We start from the raw sequence: 20,962 nt of genomic DNA, 5'->3' as shown, positions 1-20,962 counted from the left end.
AAAATAAATTATATATTAACAACAAGAAATGAAGGAAAGCAACAAAAAAAAAAAAACTAAAAAATCAAGAAAAAAAATACTATTACCGTTATTTGTTCACTGAGAGACCCTAAAATAAATACATATATATTTAACAGAGCACTGCTCGTATTCACCCAGTTTTTCATGTTTCCTGTTTGAAGCTGAAACTGGGATGCCATATCACTCATCTCTCCACTTTGCCCTCCCTGTTGACAATAAGGGTGAGCTAAAACCAGAACCGGAGTCCATCATTTCTCACGTGCATGGTTAAAAGCCATGATCGTGCTATCACTGAAATTCTTGTCCATTGGAAGGGTGCTCCGACTAAAGATGACTATTGGGAGATCCTCTGGAAACTTCAACTGCAGTTCCCCCACCTTGCGGGCAAGGTGCTTTGAAGGTGGGGAACCTGTTATGGGCACTATGGCTAGCTACAGGTGCTCATCACAGTGGAGATGCGGGAAGCTTCTAGAAGGATTCTGGTGCTTTGTCATTTCTGTTTTTCTTATGCTCTGTTAAATTCTAATAGGTCAGCATTGGGCGTTTGGTATCTTGTAAAGCATTCCCCCAAATACTTCGTGGAAGGAATCAGCCACCTATGCCATTTCTGTTAGGATATTTCATAACTGTTTTGGGGTATTTAAGAAAGGCATTGCAATCGTAGAAGGGTAAGAAGAATTCAAGTATAAAATAGTAATTGCTAGAGAGTAGAGCCTCTCGAAGTGCTCGTTGCCTTATTTTAATTCCATTTCTTCATTGTTATTTCTTTCATTTATGTCACTCAAACACTCTATTTCCACTGGGTACCTTACATGGCATGATACTTTAACCCTTTGCCTTCCTTGTTGGCAGTGGAGATTTGAAGACACGTGTTGCAATATTTTAAAAAAAGAAAAAAAAAAGAAAAGACAAGAAAGTCTATAGACTTATTTGTATTTTTTACTTACCAAAATGAATTTTCAGTCATTTTTTTAACCAAATTGAGTATTTACAACTCAATAAAATCCCATGGACAGATATTATAATTTTCCCACTAAATTTTTGTTCATAATGATCCTGAAGTTTGTTTGCTTTTTTAGTTATCAGAGAACCACAAAGGATCAATATATAAAATTAAAACATTAAAATTTAATTTAAAATTAAGATGAGACTCTCAAACATATTATTTTATCTAATTACCTCCTTTTTCTTTTCGTCCTTTTATGACGAGACGGTTCAATTTAGTGGACAAATGGCAGCTGAAGATGACGGAAGCTACTGCGGACGGTGATAGAGGCCGCCAACAAAAGCAGGAGCCAGACAACTCACCCATTTATATTTCCAAACACAATCCAAGAAACCAAAAAGAGCAACAACCATTTTGGAGGGAGGGAGAGATGCAAGACACCCAGGCCAAACGCTACCTTAAAGAATGTGGCGGTCGTTGGTACGCAAAACCCGAACTATGACATGCCTATTTCTCACTCCACAACCACTCCCTCCCATTTTTAACCCCTCCAACGTTCACAAACCTTCTCGCTCTCTTCACAACCCTCTCGCCACACTCTCCCCGGTAAGCCCTTCTCTCTCTCTCTCTCTCTCTCTCTCTCATAAGGTTTCGATCACTATAACTAACAATTTAACTATCAACGAACCAACCCACTCGCAATTCAGGGTTTTTGCTTTCCAATTCCGAGTCCTGCAATTCGTGCTTTTTGTTCGAAGGGAAGTGGAGGAATGGGAGACAAAGTGGCTCAAAACCCGGACTCTATATCGTACCTGACGCAGCGAGAAGCCGCCGAGATCGATGAGACCCTCATGGGTCCTCTCGGGTTTAGCGTCGATCAGCTTATGGTCATTCTTAACCACCGATTGATTTTCCAATTTTTCCTTCTTTTTTGTTTTGTGTATTGTTTTTGCTGAGAATCATTTTCGTTCGTGCGATTAGGAATTGGCTGGTTTGAGCGTGGCCACATCCATAGCAGAGGTAATGTTATAGGAATTCAAGGCCTGCATTCAGAATTTGGATGATGCTTTGCTTTTCTGTATGAAAAAATTCAAAAAAATTGTATCTGTTTTGGACAGGCTTACAAAGCAAGTGAGTATAACCGTGTTCTCGCTATTTGCGGTCCTGGAAACAACGGTGGTGATGGTCTTGTGGCTGCTCGTCATCTGCATCACTTTGGTTACAAACCCTTTGTTTGTTATCCAAAGCGTACTCCGAAGCCTCTTTATTCTGGTTTGGTCACTCAGGTTTAGATAGTGCCCCTTCTTTTTATTTTTGAATTTTGGGTTGGACGGAAATTTATCTTATTTGATTTAGTACTTTTGTAGCTGGAATCGCTGTCGGTCCCTTTCTTGTCAGTGGAAGATCTGCCTTTGGACTTGTCAAAGGATTTTGACATTCTAGTTGATGCAATGTTTGGGTTCTCATTCCATGGTAACCAGTCATTTTCTTTTTAAGTGGTGGTTGATTTTGTGTGTTAATGTCTACTATAGGCCAGTACTCTTTATTGCTAGTATTTTAGCTTTTATGGTTTGTAGTTGTAGTGTGGATGTTATTTAGAACTAACTTAGTCCTAATTGTTTCAAATGTCTATAGCACATCTGTGAACAAAGCTGAACATTGTGTTGTAACCATTACACTCTTCTTTGATAGTTTCACGCTCCATTATGTGAATGATCATGGTTGATGGTTGCGGTGCTGTCTCATTGGAACCTACTCATATAGTGTTGTGCATTTTCAAACTCAAGTATTTTTTTAATCCGTTAGGTACCCCAAGGCCACCTTTTGATGATCTAATACAAAGACTGGTTTCTTTACGAGATTATGACCAAGTACGTCAAAAATTCCCTGTTATTGTCTCTATAGACATTCCATCTGGGTGGCATGTCGAAGAAGGAGACATTGATGGTGAAGGCATTAAACCTGACATGTTGGTACGTTTCTAATAGAAATCTCAATTGGGCAAACGTACATCAAAACGTTCTTAGTGAATTACATGAACGTACACATATTGAATAAATACAGAAATGCAACTTTGGTATTTTTCTAGGTATCTTTAACTGCTCCAAAGTTGTGTGCAAAGAAGTTTTGTGGCCCACTCCACTTTCTAGGTGGTAGATTTGTCCCACCATCTGTTGCAGAAAAATATAAGCTTCGTCTTCCACCATATCCTGGCACTTCAATGTGCGTTCGAATCGGAAAGCCTCCAAAAATTGATATATCAGCACTCAGAGAGAACTATATTTCTCCAGAATTCCTTGAGGAACAGGTGGAGGCTGATCCCATTGATCAGGTATTAGCTCATGTAAAGCTGTAATCAGGGTTCATATATTTATTTTCTTTATGCTTTTGAGCTGAATAATTAATTTTAAGGTTTATATATAAGAACAGACATTTTTGCCATGATTTGTCACAATCAATTGTAAAATCCATCAGTCACATCAGAAATAAACTGTTAACTTTCTTGCAGTTTCGCAAATGGTTTGATGATGCCGTGGCTGCTGGCTTGAGGGAACCAAATGCTATGGCCTTGTCAACCGCTGGGAAGGATGGAAAACCGTAAGATTCACTTCCTCTGCTAATTTGGCTTGATTTCTTGATATTAAATATATATGCTTGATAATTCTTCTAACTACCTTGTTACCCTTCTGGACATTGACTTACATGAGACCTAAATCTTAGTACTTTAAAGATTTAAATGTGTCAAATTCTATATTTGTTGCCATTCTAATTCAACGTATCTGCACAGATATCAAGATTCACTCCTTTGCTGTTTTGGCTTGTTTTATTGATATTAATATATGCACGATAATTCTTCTAACTAAGTACCTAGTCAGCCTGTTGGATATTGACTCATATTGGAATCTAAGTCTTAATGTTCTAAACTGTGTCAAATTCGGCAATCAGTGCCATTCTAATTCAACATATTTGCACAGATATCAAGAAATAATTTATCTTGTTGTAATGCGTTAGTTGGTTGAGTCAGCCACCGTAATTCATTATTCTATATTTTCCTTATTTAGGTTCTTGTATACAGAGGATAACAGAAAAGGCACCCTTCCTAAATAGGGGGAAGCCCAGTATGCACTTATGCACCACAGCCAGTTAATATTTTCATTCGGGGGTTGGTCTCAGGCCTTTAAAATGAAGGAGATTGGTGCTGAACCTTCAAAAACTTCCCCCATATTTAGTGAAAAAAGGCCCAGTTTTTCCGCTGCTTGTATATGGGCACTCTTGCATAACCTTTTTATTCATTTTATGATGATTTGGTGAAGGAGCTGCATTCAGAACATATATATCGCCTTTGTTCTTGGGTTTCTCCAAAGAAATGGATGAGGATTTGATGAAAATAAACAAGTTTCATGCCCATTGTATAATTTTGAATGTTTATATGTATGTTGAATTTATCTATATGGAACTTTTTGACCTATTCTAACTCATTCTATGTCATCTTACTTTCTTCTATAGGTCATCACGAATGGTGTTGCTAAAAGGAGTTGATAGGGATGGTTTTGTCTGGTTTGTACTAATCTCTAACTGTTGTGGTATTACATACTGTTGACAATGTTTTCCTGAAAATGCTTGTTTTTTCTTATCTTACTGCTGTTACTATACGCAGGTACACCAATTATGAAAGCCGAAAGGGACATGAATTATCTGATAATCCCCATGCATCACTGCTTTTCTATTGGGATGGTCTTAATCGACAGGTAACTGCACTTCTCAGTTGTTAGTATAAGAATTACATAATTAAATTTCTCACTTACCATTAGCTTAGGCTAGGCTTTTGGGACTAGTGGTATGCTATCATCAGTTTAAAACAATCTTGAGAATTGTTATCTTGCTTAGAAATTTGATGAGTTGGATTATTATGCAAATTAGAATTACATTAACATGATGCTGAAAGCCAGTAGAGTTACTGCTGCATGAATTGATCTGGAATCATGCATCCTATAATCTTCTTGAGCCACTTGGAAATAGACCGATAGTGCTTGAAGAAAGTATTCTTAGTTCTTGAAATATGGCCCCTATTTTTGGAATATAGGCCTTGTTTGTTAAGTTACAGAACAGTACACAGTAATGCGTGTACTGTTTATGTACTTTTTTTTAAATTTTTTTTTATATTTTCCAATACCAATCAACATCAAAACATTTTCACTTTTTATATCACATCAATAATTTTTTACTATTCAAATAAAAAAATTCACTACCATACAAAACTTTTTCACTTTTTTATATCATATCATCACTTTTTACTAATTTCAAAATTAGCAACCCACTATTCTGTTCTGTACATGTCTTTGCCAAACAAGCCCTATATTGTCAAACAAGTATGACAAAGTCAAGCGGATCATACACTGTTCATCAAACATTTGTCACAAGGAAAGGTAACTGCTTTAATTGTTTATGTAGATGGTATTGTGTTGACTGGAAATGATGATGAGGAAATACAGAAGTTGAAAAAATATCTGGCCAGTGAATTTGAGATAAAAGACAGGCAATTTAAAATATTTTCTTGATCTACTCAAGGAAACAAAGATGCTTGGTTGTAAGGTTGTTGACAACCAAGTAGAGAAGAATAAAAAGTTAGAAGAAAGTGATGAGAGTTATTTGGTGGATAAAGGCAGATACCAACGATTGGTTGGCAGGTCAATATATTTGTTGCACACTTGTTCAGACATTGCCTATGCAGTCAGTGTAGTGAGTCAATTTATACATTCACCATGGGAGTCTCATATGAAAGCAGTTGGAAGAATACTTCGATATATGAAATCTTCACTAGGGAAAAAGGGTTGTTTTTTGGCTGACATAATCACCTAAAAGTAGAAGCTTGTACATACGCAAATTGGGCTGGGTTAGTCATCGATCGTAGATCCACTTCAGTATATTGCACTCTTGTGGGAGGAAATCTAGTTACTTGACGTTGTAAGAAACAATTCAAAGTTGCTAGATTTAGTGCAGAAGTTAAATTCCAAGCCATGACCCATGGGATATGTGAATTATTGTGATTGAAGATTCTACTGAAATAACTTGGATATGATTAGGGAAAAATGCTCTAATGGTCCCTAAGGTATGGACTTTTATCAAATTGTTCCCTAAGATTCAAAAGTTATCAATTTACTCCCTAAGGTTATAGCCGTTATGAGATAGATCCTTTCGTCCACCTTCCGTTAAATTTTTAATGCTGTTGCCTCGTCATATCCATTCAAAAGATGACGTGTCCCATTTAATAAAAAATGTAAAAAAAAAATACACCGAAAAAGAAAAATTATAAATATAAATATATATAACAAATTTGGGGTTGTCAAGCCACTCTCAAATTGGCCAGAGGGGGTGGCTGAAACCACCCCAAAGAGCCACCCCCTTTTGGTCGGATATGGGGGTGGCAGAACTTAAGGCTCTAAAGTCTAATTTAAAAGCATGGAATGAAGAAGTTTTTGGCAATATAGAGAGAAAGAAACAGCTTCTTTTGGTTGATTTACGGGTCCTTGAAGGTTTGGAAGAAGAGAGAGGTTTAGTTAAGGAGGAAATAATGAGGAAGGTTGTAGTGGCGCTACTTGTCTTCAACTAGGCTCTCTTAGGGAAGTGGTTGTGGTGCTACTTTCATGGGAGAGAGGCCTTATGGAGGATTGTTGTGGATTCTAAATATGGCAGTGCTTGAGGTGGGTGGTGTTCTAATGAGGTTCATGGGTCGCATGGGGTGAGGCTCTTGAAGAATATTAGAAGGGGTTGGGGGGAGCTATCTAGCCGCACTAGATCTGAGATAGGGGGTGGCTCCAAAATTCATTTTTGGCATGATGTTTGGTGTGAGGTTCAAACTCTCAATACATCTTTTTCTGGACTTGTTTAGCATTGCCTGTTTTAAGGACGCTGTTGTGGAGAATCATTTGGAGCTTTCTAGTGCCTCCCATCAATGAAATATTAATTTTCTTAGAGCGGCTCATGATTGGGAGATGGATCACTTTACCTCATTCTTCACTTTGTTGTATTCCGTTAAAGTGAGACGGGGCAGTGATGACAAACTGTGTTGGATTCCTTCTAAGAGAGGTTTGTTTGATGTTGAATCTTACTATAAGGGTGGCCGCACAGCCACTAGAACGGGTTGGAGGTAGCCATGCGGCCTCCCTGACCAGCTAGGGGTGCCAGCGCCGCCACCCCTCTCATCTGTTGAGGGTGGCTACTCTCTCTCTCTCTTTAAAAAAAAAAAAAACGTAAGTAAGAAGTCCGTTATATACCTGCTTGTGTTTTCTTAAAATAAGCATATCTAGTACTTGTTTTTCATGAAAACACAATCCAAAGATTTTCTTAAGTGGACCTCACCGATAACATTTTCTCAAATGTGGATTCCACCAAAAAACACTTTTCACCTTTATACCACATCAAAACACTTACTCAAACCAAACCAAAAAAGCACTTCTCACCTTCATATCACATCAAAACACTTTCAAACCAAAACCAAAAAAAAAAACACTTTTTAAAACAATTATCAAACATTGGTACGAGTAGTTAAAATATTAGCTTACTGATGTGGTTAGTGACTGAGATAATGATAGCATTATGCTGACACCTGGTCAGGCTCAGGCATAATTACAGACCTGAGGTTTAGTTTACAGGAATTTGTTTCTAATCATCTAAGGTATTTGTGAGGTCTCTGCCTTGCCACACCCCATGTTTATGAATTGTGAAATATGCACTTTTGCAATTAGTTCATGTTTGAAATTTCCTTAGTAAATCCTTACGGTGATTTAAATCTGTTTTGGCATTCTGAAAGAACATTGTAGATCAGTATGGGAAAGTCTGCTAGATCTTTAGACTATGTAACTTAATCTTTACCAAGCTGTCATTTTTCAATTCAAAATTGCCATAAAAAGGGGAATTTAATTAACTTTTGCACTAAAAACACACAATTCATTATCAGTCTTCCTGGATGAAACCAAATTTAACATCAACTTTGATTCCTAGGTGAGGATTGAAGGATCTGTGGAGAAAGTTTCTGATGAGGAATCTGAGCAGTATTTTCATAGCCGTCCTCGAGGAAGCCAGATTGGAGCAATAGTTAGCAAGCAGGTTTATTTCACTATGTTTTTATGATTATTGAATACTGGCATTACTGTACACAAGGAGCATGTGCAAAGTCTTTTTTTTTTTCTTTTTTCTTTTTTCTTTCCTAAAAAGTGTTTCTTGCAGTAATTCTAGAGGCTTTTAATTTTTCAGCTATATATAAAAATATGTGGTAAAAGAAGTTCTAGCAAACCTTTTATGAGTAGTAGAGACGATCCACAAATTGTAGCATAATTCTTCTTTTGCCGTGATTTTTTGTTATATTAATCTGTTTCTTCTTTTTTCCTTTTTATGTTTGTTGAATTTTCAGATTATTACAATGTTACAATGGCTAGTAGGAGTCTTAAAATAATTAAAACTAAAACCAACATGAAAATAATATAAAATAAATGCAGTGAGAGGAAAGATAAGTGGGTTAAGGAAGTGATGTTGTAAAAATTTCAAATATCACCTCCCCTTCCTGTAAGAATAGGGTGAAAGGTAAAGTCATGGTCCATATTTGCTGAATGCATGTGTAACTTATTAATAAAAAAGAAAAAAGATAAGTGGGTTAAGGAGGTAATGTTGTCAGAATTTCCGAGTAGTTAAATTGTGGTGGAAGGAAGCTGTTTGAGAAACTTTAGCATCTTTCCTATTCTGCCCTTCTCTTCTGAACTGAGATTTATTTTCCGCAAGGTTATCAATAACATATTCATACAGATGTATGATATCATTACCTTGCTTTCTTCAGAGTACTGTAGTGCCTGGAAGGCATGTTCTACACCAACAATATAAAGAACTGGAGGAAAAATTTTCTGATGGGTAAGGTTTAATCTTCTTTTTTCTTTATGTGTATGTGTGTGTTTTGTTTTGGTGGGGGGATGGATAGCTGAAGAAGGGTAAGATATTTGAATTTTTTTATTCTTGACAATTTGGCTTGTTCAAGTATTCTGCTAAAGACACTTGATTAAGTCCTTCAGATGATGGTCTCTTGCTTGTGGACCATAAGTACAATATTTTTGCAATAATCTTACGTTTCTTCCAAACCTTCCTTGGATTAAACCTTTTATAAGCTAATTATCACAAATGTCGAAGATATTAAGTACTATTCCCACCCACCCACACCCAAAAGAGATCTATCTTATATAAATATATATACCACGGGAGAAATTTGATATAAAAAATCTCTTGTTTTGCCTCTGCAGAAGTTGGATTCCAAAACCTAAACACTGGGGAGGATACAGGCTTACACCAGAGCTGTTTGAGTTTTGGCAAGGACAGAAGTCTCGCTTGCATGACAGGTGGTTTTCATCCCATTTATGAAACGCGTTTTTTTATTCCATTTTTTCTTGCTACTATTTCTGTGATTGCCGATTGGCCTGTGACGAATGAATGGGAGCTGGTTTGGGCCAAATTCAGTTAAATTTGGGTTCATTTATCCTGGGCTTCAACCTTTTATAGAGGTTTCAAGTAGAATTTCGTTGGGCCTGTGATGTAAATTCAAAAAGCCCAGTTGGGTTTGTCTTGGATCTTGAGTGATCTTGATTATGGTAAATCTGAAGTGAACACCACTATGTCGTAGGTTTACGTGCATGTTTTCTGTTGTCCCAGAGATTCAATTCAGGAGTGGATTATGATCCTATCAAATTATTTGTCCGAATTGAAAAAATTCGGATAGATAATTGTGAGGGATCACTTACGAGACTCACCTGACCGAATAAGGTTGGTCCTATAAGTAGTATTTTACAATCACCTATTCGAATTTTTCTAAATTCAAAAAAATAATTCAAGAGGATCCTGATGCGAAGCAGAGCAAAAGAACACAATTTTTAAATCTTGGTTTACAAATCCAGATTTCTGCTGAACATTTGGGCTGGATCTTCATGGATTCCAATCATTATATCTCTGTTTCATACCCTATTTTACTGCTTGTCCATCTTTGATATGGGGAACTCATTTTGTATAAGAAATCTGTGTTCACAATTTTTGAAAGGTATCTCAAAGATTCTCCAATGCTCATCATTATAATAGTGATATCTTCTTGACAGGTTGCAGTATTCTCCTCGGGAGATCAATGGAGGACGAGTGTGGGAAATTGAGCGATTGGCTCCTTGAGTATAGCTTAATCTTCCTTGTGAAGCAACTGTAGATGATCTGTTCATTGTTATTGATTGATGGCATTGTGAGCCTACATTTATATCCAAGAGTGATTAATTTTAATTAATTTTAATGCGTAATCTGAAATTTGGTATGAACTAAATGGATTTAATGGTGTAAATGATGTCATATTAGTTTAAATTTGTTGAATCATCATCTACGCTTAAATTCGAGGATTAATATTTGAAATAATGAAAATGCCAAATATCTGAGTGCCCGAGGCTGTTGCCTTAATCACTTACCAATTCGCAATCTCAAACGTCCTATTAATCTCAATTTACTAATTTTGTTAATAATGTATCTTTCCAATGGTTATCTTGTGACACACGTCATATCAAAATGACCATTATAACCTTCTAGAATTTTTAAATTTACAATTATCCCCTTAACTTAAAAAGAAAGTGTTAGACCAATATATGTAGATGCCTAACCCACGATTAGGTTGCCGTGAGTCAGCAGCGTTTTTTTTTTTTTGTTATTTCTAAATGTTTTAGCCTATTTTAGTTATTTTTTGATTTTTTATTATTATTATTATTTGCGTTCTTTTAGTTTTGTTCCCCCCCTTTCTGAATTTTGACCCTTTTTCCATTTCCATTTTTTTCAAAATAAACAAATAAATAAGTCGATTGAATATGTCTATTATACTCTCATTTCATTAGGATTTAACAAAAAAAAATTAATAGAGGGGAACATTACAATCCCAATGATAAATTGGTAGGTACATTAACAAAATTAATAGATCGAAGGAACATTACAAATTGCTTAATAGATTGAAAGGACTAAGATGGCATTTGGCACTAGGATTTCACAAACCACATATACAATTTTAAATTAAATCGCAAAAAATGTATCGTTTCTAAAAAAATAATGATTTGAATTTGGAAAAATCTTTTTTTTTTTTTTTTTTTTTTATTCTTTTTTTTCAAATCGCAGACAATGAATATCTTTTTAAAAATGAACGATTTTGAAATCGTAAATTACGATTTGAAATTGGGGACCCAATCAAACCTTTTTGAAGTGTAGTTTCCCACAAGATTAACTTTACTTTTATCTATTTCATACTGGTGTAGCCTTCTTTTGGAGCTTGGATGTTTCTTCGATGGACGGTTCTGGATATTAATATGGGGTTATGTTGAAAGGTGAAAGGGGGGCGGGGTTTCAATCATGACCAAAACAGGCTCCACCATGGAAAAAAAATCAGGAAATTCTTTTCAAGGCTGTTTGACCAGCTGAAACCTGAAACACTACTTTATCTGAAAGGCAAGTTGATGGTGGGTGACCACCCCACTTTCTTTTTCTTGAAATGCTGGTCTTCCTCCTCAATGAGTGGAAAATAAAAAGATTTTTCACATGAAAAAAGAGAAATACTATTTTTTTTTCTTTTATCTTTTTTTTTATATATAATTAATTTTTTTTCCAATAATAAATTGACAATATCAAGTCAAAAAAAGAAAAAAAAAATACCAAAATAACATATTTATTTGTGAAAAAATCAAACACATTAAAAAGATGAGAAGAAGAATTTTGTTGAGTTCTAAAGGGAAAATGATTAGCAGATTCCCTCCCTCTCTCTTTCAAATCATGCATCTAAAAAGGGCTATCTATCTATCTATCTATGCATACGACCCATTCATATATCCCTTGGGAGCCGCTGGTTTAATATAATATATATCCACAACAAGTGGGCAAACCTGTTTCATCCACGTCACCACTTGTTTCTATCTACGCAAATTGCAAAGACCATTGACCCTGGAAATTGGTTGGAAAAAACAGTCCCACTAATGGATGTTGACCCGATTCCTCAATTTGTGCTGCAACTGCCACGTCCCAAACGATTCCGTTTTGTAATTGTTTATATATATATATATATATATATGCATCCAACCGCTTTCACCTTATTTAGTTCAAGATCTTCTAATAATCTTTATCCCTAGTTCCTTTTTCGTCCTTTTTTTTTTTAATTGATTTTTTTTCTTTCTTTCTCCATGTCCCACTTGATAGGAGGAAGTTGGGTTTCTTTTGGTCAAAAGGAATAATACTTTTTTGCTTGGAATTGGTTAAAATAATTTGTGGGGAATGCTGAGTTTGTAGCAATTGGCGGTTGGGACACTCGTTGGGGGGGGGGGGGGGGGGGGGGGGGGGGGGGTATGAAGATTGGAGATAAGGGATATAAGACCTTTCCTTTCAGTGCCTTTTTGAATGGGTAGGAACATTTAAAGTGGGTTCATATCTGAGTCTTCTAGAGTCAAATAATGGTGTCCCTCATAAACAAAGAAGAAAAATAGAGAAGGGGAGAAGGGGGAGGACCCCCCACATCTCGACATAGAAATTGGGCACGTAGGCATCTAAAGGAGGTCTCCAAACACCACTGATGTCTGCTGATAAGATACTTCACTCTTCCATGCCCTCTCGGGTGAGCTTAATATATCACAAATATCTTGCTATGCTGAGGAGGCAGTGACGTGGTAGTCATTGAATATTTTTTAACAATGACCGAACTAATGAGCAATGGCTACTAGAATCAGTCACGAAGGCAAGTGAGATATTGGTGTCGTATATATTATTGAGATATGATATATTGCCTTTTAAGATAATTTTTGACGACTTTTACCTACGTAATAACTTTTACTTTCACTAAAAAAAAAAAAAAAATCTTAAAGCTAGTTAGGGGACCACATTGCCACATAAGCAAGGTGGTTAAAAGTTGTATCTTGAGTGGCAAAAGATTACATCTCTATTTCTGATAAGTAATGCTAAAAAGTACATTTTTATCTTATAATTATCTCACAATGCTGATGTGATAATTTTTAACCAATCATTTAATTAGTTCTTCTAAAAAAATAAAAATAAATTAAAATTTAGTTAAAACTACGGCGTCAACTTTGGCCCGGATTGGCGTCTTTAGTTGAGCTTGAGTGAGAGGGGGACCTAAGGAATCAGTAGATTCCGCATTAAATTGAGAGGTTAAAGTCTAATGTATTGCCATAAGTCAAAGTTAATTTCAATGGACACCAACAAACATAAAAATAAACAAAGGAAAAAAGGTGATTAAATATAAGAAGAAAATAGAATAAAAAGTATAAAATATTAGGTGGTAAAAAAGAACCCAATAAATTAACATGATTCAGTCTATTAAACCTACCCATGGCCTATAAAGTCTAATAGATAACATCTTTTTTATTATTGACTTGATCACTATTTCACTATTGTGTATTACATGAAGGGATTTATAAAAAGAAATATATATTATATTCGAAAAGTACAAGTAGAAATACACATAATACAATTGCAGTATGGCAGTATAATTAATGTTTAATACTCTAACATCTCCCTCAAACTCAACTTAAAAACTTAAGGTAAAAGAATACAGGCAATGTGAACTTGGAATACCCTGATAATCTAAAACCTTTTTGATCCCCATTCTACTCAAGAAATCCTTAACTTCTACCTCCTTTCTCCTATTCCTGATCATTAGATCTGGCTCCTTTTTCAATTGTATTGTTCTCTATGAAATCAGCCCATGAAATTCTCATCAAATCCCACCAAATTATAACTCATCATTGAAAATAAGCTGATTGGAACTATCTATGGAGCTTGAAGCTTCACCACAAGCATAAATTGTAACGCCCCAACATGTTAAGGTTAGGCACTTCGACATGTTCACTTCGAGGCACAAAGCTTTATAAGGTTGCTAGAGCAATTACTAAAATCTAAATTAAATGCATGATAAGAAAATAACATTAAATTAAAATCTTGTTTAATGCGGAACATTTGGTCTTAATAACATCAAAGACCCTTCACTAAAAATTATTCATAAAAATGTAAGTTATGTGCTAGTGCACTTATTTAAAATAAACATGAGTTTCATGAGATGAACTTTAATGCTCTTTTAAGCCCTCATCCCGGCCTCCTAATCCATGACGCTACAACTTGAAAACAGAATACAAAGCGTGGTGAGCAAAAAAAGACTCATTAATAAAATTTCCAACCATAAAACAATAGAGTTAACTTCATTTTATTTAAAACGCATTTTTCTATGAAAATTACAATGAAGACTACTTTCTTTTCATTAGAACACGTATTACTTATAGTAATCGTTATTATAACGACCCACCCCTAATGACACAATATTGTCCGCTTTTGGCTCCCCAAACCAGACTTCCCAGGAAGTCACCCATCCTGAGATTGCTCTCGCAGAAGTACGCTTAACTGCGAAGTTCTGATAGGTTCATCGCCATCACGGCTTTAAAATGCGTTGTGTCATAAATGGTGCATTTATATATATAAGCACATTCCCATTCCCAGGCGATATGGGACGTCACAGTTATTGTAGTATGTCACATATATACTATTACGCCCTGTATACTAAGGTTGTGTGGTCCTTATGACCATAGTAGCGCCTGTGGCCACAAGTCTACCGACTCGTCAATTAACCAAGGTGTACTCTATGTGGCTGTATAACATAGTGATAGGTACCACTTTCAAGTAAGTTTCCTTCAGTAGTTACGTCTTCATCTAAGAACAGTACCAAGCTCGTACATCTTTAACATTCATGGGACCAAAATAAATTCCTCCACATGCATTCTCTCATAATAATAAAATGTTTCCCATACATTTACCTGTCATGAATCGTCTTAGAGCACTAGCAGCAATACCCTAAAGCCTCTTTCCTTCTTTATAAATAGAGAAAAAAAAAATTTAAAAAAAAAAAAAAAAAAAAAACTTACAAAAAACCACCTGCAGCAGATATCCTATGTCTTCTCTAAGAGATATGATCTTTTGCCACCCAAGATACAACTCATGACCACCTTACCCATGTGGTATGGTGGTCTCTTAACTAGTTTTATGATTTTTTTTTTTTTTAATTAAAAATTGTTGTTACGTTGACAAAAATATTCAAAAATTATATCTTAGAGTAATAATATATCATATCTCATTTTCTAAACCATTGGGTAGCTACAATGCTACCCAACGTTATTATAATCATAAAAAAAAAAAAGAAAAAAAAAAGAAGCATATTTGTCCTTGCACTCCTTTCTATACACGCACCCCTCCTCCTCCTCCTCCTCCTCCTCCTCCTCCTCCTCCTCCTCCTCCTCCTCCTCCTCCTCTCAAATTAACCATTCCCCTTTCGTTCAAGCTGCGACTTTGCTTCAGCATCTGTACGACGTATTTGCAGTGAGCCATTCTCATCCGTTGAGAGAAAAATCAAAAAATGGGATGAGTTTCTTCTTCAACAGTTGGGCAAAATGGGCAAAGAAACTCATCCATTGGGCAAATTTTTTGTATATATCTGAAAAACATAAATTCACCCATGGATTTCTTCTGTCTTTGCACTGAGCCATGCATTGCCTATTTGGCTTTAAGAATACAGACTTTCAGAAGGAATGGAGAGCATTGTATGGGATGTCTTCGCACTGAGCCATAATATCGAGCTTTGCGATTATTCGATATATGGGTTCCTCCAGGGATATCTGATCAGTACAGCTAAAGAGTTGGGGTTGGGATTTAGGGATGAAAATAACCGTATGCAATAACCGCCCGCTAACCGCTAATCGTCCATAACCGTTAATTGTATAACCGTAAAACCGTTAAAATCACCTAAAAATCGGTAACCAGTAACCGCTAACCGCCTTTAGTATTATTATTTTATATATATATATATATATATATTATTATTATTTAGATATAAAAACACCAAAACCGAAAACATGTTGTTTGGAAATTTAACCTAGACATTAAAAACCAAAAAAAACCCTAGACTCATCTACATTCTGTCTCGTCTCCCTCTCCACGCCGCCAGCCCCTCAATGCCCTCACCTCTCAACTCTCTCATGATTCTCATCTCCATTCTCTCAACTTTCTCATGATTCTCATCTCTATTCTCTCTCGTCTCCCTCTCCAGTCATTTAACGCAGTCTTCGAAGAGAAGCTCCAGGGTGATGGGGAGGAGATCGAGGGCGGTGGAAGCTCTATTGATGGAACTGGAGAGATTGAAACAATAGAGGAGTTGGAGGACGGTTAGGTGGCACTGGAGGGACGATTAGCGGTGGAGCACGTGGGAGTGAAGGTAGATCTGGAGTGGTGGTCGTGGTTGGGTAGATCTGGAGCGGTCGTGATGGTTGGGTAGATTTGGAGAGGTCATTGTTGTTGGATGAGGACTCATCGGAGTCTGAAGTGGTGGTGGTGGCTGGGTCCACGAAGAGGCAGAGGATGACGTCGGCGGTAGAGGGGTCGATTTCCGCACGACCAAATGTAAAAAAAAATAAACGGTTGCCGATTTTTAACCGCCAACCGCCTAGGCGGTTTGTGATTTTCGGTAACCGCTTAGGCGGTTACGATTAGCGGTTTTGGCCAATAACCGCTAACCGCCACCACCTTTTCACCCCTATTGGGATTGAGATTTGAGAGAGAGTGAGAGTGAGAAAGTGGTTTGGGAGAGAATAAAAAAAAATTAGAAAAATAAAGAATAAAGAAAAAGTAAAGAAATAATATTTAAAGGAGATAAATTTCTTATAAATTAGTTAGTATAAAAATTTCTACAACCCATATATAAGATTGACAACATGTGAGAAATACATGCTATTAAAACAACATGTGCTTCTTACATGCCCAAGAGACACATGTCAATCTTATAAGTAAGTTATAGATAATTTCTTACAAATCGATTTGTAGAAAATTTCTGTCCATATTTAAATGAAATAAGGAAAAATGAAATGATTCTATTGTGGAGTGTATTTGGATAAAAAAATAAAAAGTAGTTTAGTTCTCTAAATTTAAGAAAAATTGTTAAATGTCTCTTGCTAGTGCTCTTTTAGGGCTACATATGAGAAGGTTTTATATCTCTATACTTTTCATATTTAGAATTTTTTTCATAAATGGAAATATTTCCTTAAATAGTACTATTTGAGAAATTTCCAAAAATTGAAACTTTCTTAAATGGAACATCCATGTTTAGAAACTTTATGAAAGTACCATAAAAGGGAATAGGATCCTCTCTATTTAGATAAATAGAATGGAATCTATCAATTTTCAAATAAAAAGTTAGGATTTGAAGTTAATGAAATAGAGACTATCAATTTCAAATGAAATGTTATACTTTGAAATTAATGCATCTAACGGTCAAAGTAAAGTTAATGTTAATATATCTTTTAAAAATTTAAATAATGTGAAATTAAGTACACCATTAAATATATGGACTTTAAATCTTTCCCATAAAATAAATAGTATCTATTTCATTTAAAATGCAAAGAATTCTATTCCATTATTCCATGTAAAGTATAAAAGCATTATCACTTAAGCATTACATAAAGCAGTAAATACATTTAATTTAAAAGGGAAAAATATATGTATATTCTTGTCAAATTACCACTTTATTGTCAATGGTCCTCCATAAATTATCAATTATATCAATGTTTTTCCTAAACTAAAAAAAAGCCAACGTATTTTAATTTTAAGGGAGAACTTTATTTATAACCCTTAATCTTTCATCACTTTTGCAATTAGAGTATCGATCTTTAAAAAGTATCGCTTTAGGGTATCAATTTTTAAATTTCAACATTCCGTTAGGAAAAAAAAAATTTCAGGGATTAAAATGTTAGTCAGAATTTAATGAAATTTACAAAAATATTCAAACATGAATTTTTTTTTTATTTTTTTTTTCTTAATTATAGAAGTTATGAAAATTTATAAATTATAAATGAAATTTTCTCTGATTTTAAAGTGAGAGGCTGTGGTGGGGCCAAGTGGCCAACCATGTTGAAAATGGGATGCAAAGTTTTTTTCACGTGAATAGATGAAGCGGCAGAAATCAGACCACTCATTCAAAAAGAACGATCAAGATTAAGTGTGTTGCAGTCCGTCCAATACTCATATGGTTCATTTGGGTGTTAGATTTTTTAAATATTTTTTAAATTAAAATTTAATTTACTGTGTAAATTTCTAAATTTAACTTTGTAAGATAAAATTAAAAAAAAAAATCAAAAATTTAACTCAGTATCCAAACATATGATTAATAACACAGGATCTCAAATCCGCACAACGCATATCAGAAGCGGCAAAAGGGCTACACATTTTTGACACGTATAGGCGCGTGGGTGGAATTTGTTAATAGCACGAATAGTATACTGTAAAGTGTAAAAGATGGAAGCTACAAGAATGTGGGGCAACAATATATAAAGACGTCAGTAGAAAATAGAAATTTACGTTGGGGTTGTCAAAAAAAAAAAAAAAAAAAAAACGTGGCAGGGAAGTTTTTCTGGCGTTAGATAAAAAATAAATGCCTTTTTATCATTTTTCTACTGTCAGATTTGACACTTCTTTTTAACCATGGTTGATGTCAGAGGCATCTCCATGCAAGTTTGACCCATTCCTTTTGAGATACGCCAAATCCAAAGTTTGAACCTGCAAGAAAATTTCGGCAGATCAGATTCTCTTAAATTATTGAGTGAGTTTTACTTTGAGGTACTAAATTTTTGCTCTTTTTTAAAAAAGAAATATGTAAAATTTAGGACGTTTTAATTTATGATATTTATTTTTAAAAAAATCTTAATTAAGGGTTATTCATTAGGATTTTTCATTAAATCTAATCAAAATTTCAAAAATACTCCTATTTTTTTAAAAAAAAAAAAACTTGCTAGAATTTAAGTGTTTGTTAGAATTTAACGAAATTTGAAAAAATACCCATGCCTGAATCATAAAAAAATATATATATATAATTTTTTTAAAAAAAATAAATACAGAGGTATTTTGAAAATTTTGATAGGATTTAACAGAAAATCTTAACGGATGATCTCTAATTGAAACTTTCTAAAAAATAGATACCTTAAATTGAGACGTTTTGAAGTTCAGGTATCTTCTTTAAAAAATGATGAAAGTTCGGTATCTTTAAGTGAAGTTATCCCTAAATTATTTGTTTGAATTCGAAAAAATTTGAACATATGATTGTGATTGTAAGAGATTACTTATGAGACCTACTTGACTAAATAAATAGTTAAACAGTTCAAATTTTATTTGATGAGTTAAATTTCTTATATCCAAATTCTCTTAAATTCAAACAAATAATTTAGAATAATCCTAATTTCAATTTCAGTAAAGAGAGAGAGAGTGCTCAGTTGTTATAAGTCACTCAGAGCGATAATTAGCGAACGTACGACATAGAAGAATATTGTCGTTCACGGAAAAGACGTATTTATATAAGCAACTCTCTTGAGTATATGGATAAATATGTACCTATATTTATATGATGAAATGAAGCGCTGAGTTTTGCTATCCATGATTTGAGTGATAAAGCTCTTAAAACAGGTGATTAGTTGCTTGAATGACACCTTAATGATGATTCTTTTAGGTTCATTCATTGAAAAAAGAAAAAGAAAAAAAACTGCTGATGATAACTCTAGTACACCACTCTTCCCATTTCGTTAATTGATTAAATTATTAACCCATTAAAAAAAAAAAATTGTTTCAAAATTTTCAAACCATTCTGAAGATACTCTGTTTCTCTGCAGCTTCGTAACAAAAAAGCAATTCTTTTTCTTTCGTTTAGAATTTTATTATTATTATAATAATATATGTTTGTGTCAAAGACAAGATTTTTGTTTTTACGGTGATGTTTATTATGCCCACAATTTCCAAAGATTTATCTTTATCACTTTATCTCTTTATCTCTTTATCTCCTTCCTCCACGAGTTTTGTCGTGTTTTATTCGAGTTTTACATTTCTAAATGTAATCTTTTCAGTGTTAATTAATCTATGTCGCTCATCTCGTATGTATAAAAAGATTAGATTAATAAAATTACCTCCCTCCGTGATCCGATCGGATGGAGATCGGCGGAGCTCCCTGTGTGTAGTACTACTGTACTAGCAAATTTAAATTAATGGGGTGGATGCTTCCAAGTGAATTTTCATGCTAAATTCAATGAAGCTTCGTGTTGCCCATTGGGCATAAAAATGAAGATCAATCCTGGAAGTAGTGTTGGGGAAAGAAGAAGAGGGCAATTAATATATATTTCTTTGAAAAACAAAAGAAGAAGAAGAAGAAAGAAAGCATACTTTAGTGGTTGACCTCGTGCTTAGTTCAGCCATGAATGTGCTTAACAGACAAAAAAGTTGGGAAAACCCCAAAACCCTTTTGGCTTCACCGACTTTTTCTTTCTTTCTTTCTTTTCTTTCTCTCCCACCACTCCACCCACTGGGACTAGCAACTGCACCTACCTGCAAATTAGTTGGTTTTGTTGTCTGTTCCCTTGTACGTATATATGTTTAAATAAAAGCATGATTTTTTTTTTTTTTTTTTATATTTTTTTTGTTGTTGTTGATGTAGATTTAATATATATTTTTATGTCCACCTCCCATACCGTACACGTGGCCCACATACTGAATGATCGGGTGGTGGGGGCAGTCCCCAGAGGTTGAGATGGGTCTTGGCCAATCAACCCCAAAGGCAGAGAGCCTAACTTTTGTCATTGCACCATATTATTATTATTATTGTGTATGTGCTTAGTAAACAGTATAATGCATGTGCTAACCAAATGGGGTTGATGTGCTTATTCATTCAGGACCACATAATTTGGTGAATATTTATCTGCGAAATGATGGGATTCATAAATATCAGACGGCGAAGATGGGGAGAGATGTAAATCGTCGTCGTCTTTGTGTAAGGTCATTATCATTTTTTGTTGTTGTTGTTGTTGTAGTTTCACTTTTTCTCATGGGGACAGGGATGGTTGCTGAAAAAGAAAAATAAAAAGGTGAAGTGAG

At 34.9% G+C, this 20,962-nt stretch overlaps 1 protein-coding gene and 1 long non-coding RNA gene across 2 annotated transcripts; one reads left to right on the top strand and one right to left on the bottom strand.

Annotated features, from left to right (window-relative positions):
• Nucleotides 1–1,311: 1,311 nt before the first annotated feature.
• Nucleotides 1,312–10,263, top strand: LOC133870100 (pyridoxine/pyridoxamine 5'-phosphate oxidase 1, chloroplastic). The gene is made up of 14 exons (XM_062307146.1): nt 1,312–1,573; nt 1,675–1,854; nt 1,949–1,987; nt 2,086–2,253; nt 2,335–2,440; nt 2,774–2,940; nt 3,057–3,299; nt 3,477–3,565; nt 4,475–4,525; nt 4,626–4,716; nt 7,970–8,074; nt 8,799–8,869; nt 9,253–9,348; nt 10,096–10,263. The coding sequence occupies exons 1-14, from the start codon at nt 1,433–1,435 to the stop codon at nt 10,160–10,162; spliced, it is 1,614 nt and encodes a 537-aa protein (XP_062163130.1). The 5' UTR covers nt 1,312–1,432; the 3' UTR covers nt 10,163–10,263.
• Nucleotides 10,264–18,448: 8,185 nt separating this feature from the next.
• LOC133870417 (uncharacterized) lies at nt 18,449–20,382 on the bottom strand. The gene is made up of 3 exons (XR_009900721.1): nt 20,255–20,382; nt 20,002–20,165; nt 18,449–18,607 (listed from the first exon to the last, which is right to left on the bottom strand). It is a non-coding gene; the product is annotated as an uncharacterized LOC133870417 (long non-coding RNA).
• Nucleotides 20,383–20,962: the final 580 nt, after the last annotated feature.

Source organism: Alnus glutinosa, chromosome 6, assembly GCF_958979055.1.
Source record: "Alnus glutinosa chromosome 6, dhAlnGlut1.1, whole genome shotgun sequence".
NCBI lineage: Eukaryota > Viridiplantae > Streptophyta > Magnoliopsida > Fagales > Betulaceae > Alnus > Alnus glutinosa.
Note: the sequence above shows the minus strand (reverse complement) of the source record. Positions and strands in the feature narration are given on the sequence as shown.

What these genes read in the sequence shown, in the direction of transcription:
- LOC133870100 (XM_062307146.1), top strand. Translation starts at nt 1,433, where the DNA reads ATGTGGCGGTCGTTGGTACGCAAAACCCGAACTATGACATGCCTATTT. An exon ending in CTCTCGCCACACTCTCCCCG is followed by an intron (nt 1,574 to 1,674) that starts GTAAGCCCTTCT and finishes CTCGCAATTCAG; the next exon opens with GGTTTTTGCTTTCCAATTCC. An exon ending in GCATTAAACCTGACATGTTG is followed by an intron (nt 2,941 to 3,056) that starts GTACGTTTCTAA and finishes GTATTTTTCTAG; the next exon opens with GTATCTTTAACTGCTCCAAA.